Source organism: Curcuma longa, unplaced genomic scaffold (genome assembly GCF_044706935.1).
Source record: "Curcuma longa cultivar G26 ecotype Majalengka, Jawa Barat unplaced genomic scaffold, ITB_CL_G26_1.1 contig_21903, whole genome shotgun sequence".
NCBI lineage: Eukaryota > Viridiplantae > Streptophyta > Magnoliopsida > Zingiberales > Zingiberaceae > Curcuma > Curcuma longa.
The window spans coordinates 1-4883 of record NW_027431766.1 but is presented as its reverse complement, the minus strand read 5'-3'; the positions used below and the strand labels follow the sequence as shown (position 1 = coordinate 4883).

At 37.9% G+C, this 4883-nt stretch overlaps 1 protein-coding gene across 3 annotated transcripts; it reads right to left on the bottom strand.

Annotated features, from left to right (window-relative positions):
• Positions 1-779: 779 nt before the first annotated feature.
• On the bottom strand, positions 780-3048 carry LOC141817789 (cyclin-dependent kinase F-3-like). Of its 3 annotated transcripts, none has more exons than XR_012600860.1 (6): positions 2490-2821; positions 2328-2406; positions 1550-1618; positions 1360-1438; positions 1178-1250; positions 780-1093 (listed from the first exon to the last, which is right to left on the bottom strand). XR_012600860.1 is itself a non-coding variant. In XM_074705417.1 (6 exons), the coding sequence occupies exons 2-6, from the start codon at positions 2495-2497 to the stop codon at positions 1038-1040; spliced, it is 291 nt and encodes a 96-aa protein (XP_074561518.1). In that variant the 5' UTR covers positions 2498-2625; positions 2927-3048; the 3' UTR covers positions 780-1037. The 3 variants fall into 3 exon arrangements, 2 of the variants coding, with proteins under 2 accessions (XP_074561518.1, XP_074561517.1); XM_074705417.1 differs by lacking the exon at positions 1178-1250 and adding an exon at positions 2927-3048 and having other exon boundaries at positions 2490-2625; XM_074705416.1 differs by lacking the exon at positions 1178-1250.
• Positions 3049-4883: the final 1835 nt, after the last annotated feature.

Sequence of the window (4883 nt, the reverse complement as noted above, 5' to 3'; positions counted from 1 at the left end):
TTAATTAGCGACGAAATTTGCGACGAATTTTAAAAAAAAATTCGTCGCAAAACGTTTTGCAACGAACTTTGCGACGAATCCTAGTTCGTTGGTATAAACTCGTCACAAACTTTTGCGATGAAAATTTTATATTTCGTCGCAAATTTTAGCGACGAAAAGCTATTTTCGTCGCCAAATTCGTTGCAAATCTGCGACGAATTTATGTTCGTCGCAGATTTGCAACGAATCAAATTCGTCGCAAATCTGCAACGAAAACTGAATTCGTCGCTAATATGCAACGAACTTAAATTTGTCGCAGAATTCGTTGCAAATTTGCGACGAACATTGATTCGTCGGAAATTTGGGACGAATAAAATTCGTTGCAAATTTGCAACGAAACCAGAATTCGTCGCAGATTTGCGACGAATCTGAATTCGTCGCAGATTTGCAACGAATTTCATTTTCGTCGCAAATTTGCGACGAATATGATTCGTCGCAAATTAGCGACGAAAATGAAATTCGTTGCAAATCTGCGACGAATTTTGCAACGAAAATTATTTTCGTTGCAAAATATCACTACGATAGATTTGCGACGAATTTATTTTCGTCGCAGAAATTCGTCGCAAATCTGCAACGAATTCCATTTTCATCGTAAAATTTGTCGCAAAATTTAAAAAATAATTCCTATTCTACTTATTTATTGATTATTCCGTATATACATAAAATATCGATCCAATCGGATCGATTCACAAATTATATAGAATCTATCGTCGCAAATATTAACATCCACATCCACAATATAATACACAATCAATAACAAAATTCATTTCAATATCAACATCCATATAACATTAATAACAAAGATCCAAATGATACAATCCATACAAAGATCCAAATGCTACAATACATTCAAAGATCAACAATAGACATGTGTACATGTTTATAAGTCCAAACCAACATCATATCAACGTGTGTACATCAACAAGCTGGATGATGACTTCTTTACTCTGGTGCAATGTCAGATTTTGTTCTCCAGAGACTGCTGCTAAGTGAGGTCTCTACTTGAGAATTGTGGACCCATTCATCGATCGCCACGCAAGCATCCCCAACGGCACTGAGACAAAATAAGAATAAGAATAATTACCAAAGTGAAGCACTCAAAGATTTACCAGAACAGGTTATACAAACACCGTCATACCACATGCAAGTTTTAAGCAAGTCACTGAATTGTATTTCGACAACAAAATGTCAAAAAGTGAAGCACCAGCTATCTACAAACATTTAAAAGAGGCTATTAATCACAGAGAACTGAGGTAGTTGTTAAATGAATTGTCAGGTGCTAAAGTTGCAACAGAAATCAAACATGAGCAGGAGAATTACCAAGTTGCCATAGCTCATGATTTTCTCTAACAATCTCCTTCAATTTGACAATGTTGGCGTGGTTCAACTTCCGAAGAGACTGTCAAAAGCATAATACGTTGTTTTGTCATGACTGCCTGACTAGATCAGAGAACTTGATAAAAACAAGATTTATACCTGATGAAGTAATAAAATTAAACAAGATTTATACCTTAGCTTCACATAGATTCATGCATTCCTCCCAGAAGTAAAACTTTCTTTTCATCTTCTTGATAGCAACCTGATATTAGTTCATAACTTTGATTACCACAGAAATTTTGATAACTCCTAAAGTAGGTCAGCTGAGCTTGGAGTGTCTGCCCAGTTGATTAAAGGGGTTCTCTCGTTTGTAGGTCAGCATCAAAACAGATGCCAAACGCGCCACTTCAAATAGCCATACTATATACATTTTAGATATATTAGAATACCTTGTTCTATGAATACATAAGCTATAGGTGAAGAACTGTTTAAAGATAAATAAAGACCTAATACGTAAGCTATAGGTGAAGGCCTGATACAAAATAAAGAAGAATTAAATTTAATGAAATGGCAAAAGTTTGATTAAACTATTGTTGCTGACTAACAGAAAACTCAATATATCCATAAGATCTATGTAGATAACCTAAAATAGCTGAGAAATCATGAATTTTTCATCTTCTAATCGATATGATGGCTGTCAATTCATCACAGCAGATCTTCTTGGCTTTCTTATATGTGTGTCCTCATATCAAAAATCCTTATTTCCTCATACAATTTACACCAATGAATAATACACGAGTTTGAGAACAAAAGGTGGCACCATTAAAACTGTATCATATTTATGCATATGTTTTTGAAATTACCACACAATATTTCAAGCTTTAAATAAATTACCTAACCTAGCAAGTACCAGCATTATGTCCATGTAAGTAGTTTGAAGAGATCAATCAAAACTTCAGTTCAGCACTCACTATTTCATTGTTTTCAATGTTGAGTGATTTATAGACATTTCCACAGGTTCCATCTCCAATCTCATTTATGAACTTATACCTATAAGCAAATGGAACAAGTGGCAATATGAGCCCAACCGAGATAACAATTAGGTTCAAGAAATACAACTATGATTTACTTACTTCTCCATGTTTCTATTGCAGCAGCAAACAATAATAAATCACTGTACTTCTAGAGGACTTAGAACAAGAAGCTCTTTAGCATCTTTGTAGAGAATTTGAACAGCATATAGGCATGTATCATCAAGCATATACTTGCCTATGCAACCAAAAGAATACTCATTGCCATCAGATGAGTGACTATGTATCACCCAGAACATGCCTGGCATACTTAAAGCAATCACGATGAGAAGAAATCAGTAATTAACATTTGTGTCAAACAAGACCAGTGTGCAACAGCTCTCCCAGCACTACAACCAAGTAAATGTTCAAGCAAATAAATCCCCAGAAACAAATTAGTTCCATTTTAGTCTACTCAAATTTTGAAAAGAAGGATTTTTCTGGAAAAGAGAAGGAAAAACCCCCTAAAAACTCTTGAGATTAGTGAGAGCTGAGAGGACCTGCGATCAGATCTTCCATCGACGAAGCGGCGGGAGGAGGAGATGGTCCGTTACTTGGAGGTGGCGGCGGCGCCTAGGTTGACATACCTAGGTTGGAAGCTTGCTTCGTTGAAGAAATCCGGTCGAAGATGGAGTTTTCCGGCGGAGAGAAGCGGAGGAGCGAACGTTCAGCGCGAGAGAGAATGAGAGAAAGAAAAGGAATCTGGAACTAGGGCTTTTAATGTAATTTAGCGACGAATTTGGGATTTGTTGCAGATTTGGCGACGAATACTAGATTCGTTGCAGATTTGGCGACGAATACTAGATTCGTCGCAAATTTTTGTTGCTAATTCCTTGTTTTTTTGCTTTTAAAAGGAAAGTTCGGATCTAGATTAAGTTTTTTGCGACGAAAACCGATTCGTCGCCGAATTGGCCACATTGGCGACGAACAGCTTATTCGTCGCCAATTTGGCGACGAATTTGGTTATTCGTCGCTAATTTGGTGACGAATATGCATATTCGTCGCCAAATTGGCGACGAATAAGCTGTTCGTCGCCAACTTAGCGTGGAATTAGGGAAAAATTGTTCGGCTGTAGGGTTTTTGCGACAAAACATAGTTCGTCACCAAATTCGTCGCCAATTAGCGACAAACAGAGAGTTTTGTCGCCAATTTGGCGACGAATTCTCCGTTCGTCGCAAACTTTCATCCCTATAAACCAATTTTTAAAATTATAATTTAGCGACCAAATCGGAGTTCAGTCGCTAATTTAGTGACCGACTGGAATTCGGTCACTAATTTAGCGACTGAACCGGCGTTCGGTCGCTAAATTAGCGACCGACGCCCGTTCGGTCGCTAAATTATAGCATCCCTAACTGCCAAATTGGGACGAATCTGGAATTCGTCCCTAATTTTTGCGACGAATTATAGATTCGTCCCTAAATTTGTCCCAAAATTAGGGACGAACCCAGAATTCATCCCAAAATTAGGGACGAATCCAGAATTCGTCCCAAAATTTCACGACGAATTCTGGATTCGTCCCTAATTTTGGGACGAATCCAGCATTTGTTGCCAAATTGGCGACGAACAATCAAATTCATCCCTAATTTTTGCGACGAATAAGCTGTTCGTCGCCAACTTAGCGTGGAATTAGGGAAAAATTAAATTCGGCTGTAGGGTTTTTGCGACAAAACATAGTTCATCGCCAAATTAGCGACAAACAACGAATAAGCTGTTCGTCGCCAATTTGGCGAATTAGAAAAATTGTTCGTTCGTCGCAAAATTTCATCCCTATAAACCAATTTTTTAAATTATAATTTAGCGACCTATAAACCAATTTTTTTAATTATAATTTAGCGACCGAATCGGAGTTCAGTCGCTAATTTAGCGACTGAACCGGCGTTCGGTCGCTAAATTAGCGACCGAACCGGCGTTCGATCGCTAAATTAGCGATCGACGCCCATTCGGTCGCTAAATTATAGCATCCCTAACTGCCAAATTGGGACGAATCTGGAATTCGTCCCTAATTTTTGCGACGAATTATAGATTCGTCCCCCAAAATTAGGGACGAATTTTCGTCCCAAAATTAGGGATGAATCCAGAATTCGTCCCAAAATTTCGGGACGAATTCTGGATTCGTCCCAAAATTAGGGACGAATCCAGTATTTGTTGCCAAATTGGCGACGAACAATCATTTTCGTCGTCGATTTGGCGACGAACAAGATTTTCATCGCCAATTTGGCAACGAAAATCAGGTTCGTCGCCAAATTGCGACTAATTTAGCGACGATTTATGTTTTTTGCAACGAACTCTGCAACGAATTGTTTGAGTTGCTAAATTAGCGACTAATATTGGATTCGTCGCAAAATTTGTTGCAGATTAGCAACAAAATATGGATTTGTCCCAAATTTCGTTGCTAATTGGCGACGAAATATTTTCGTCCCAAAAGTTCGTCGCAAAATACCTGTTTTTTTGTAGTGA

What these genes read in the sequence shown, in the direction of transcription:
- LOC141817789 (XM_074705417.1), bottom strand. An exon ending in TGAATCTATGTGAAGCTAAG is followed by an intron (nt 1,439 to 1,549) that starts GTATAAATCTTG and finishes TGCTTTTGACAG; the next exon opens with TCTCTTCGGAAGTTGAACCA. An exon ending in TCATGAGCTATGGCAACTTG is followed by an intron (nt 1,094 to 1,359) that starts GTAATTCTCCTG and finishes ATTTTGTCTCAG; the next exon opens with TGCCGTTGGGGATGCTTGCG.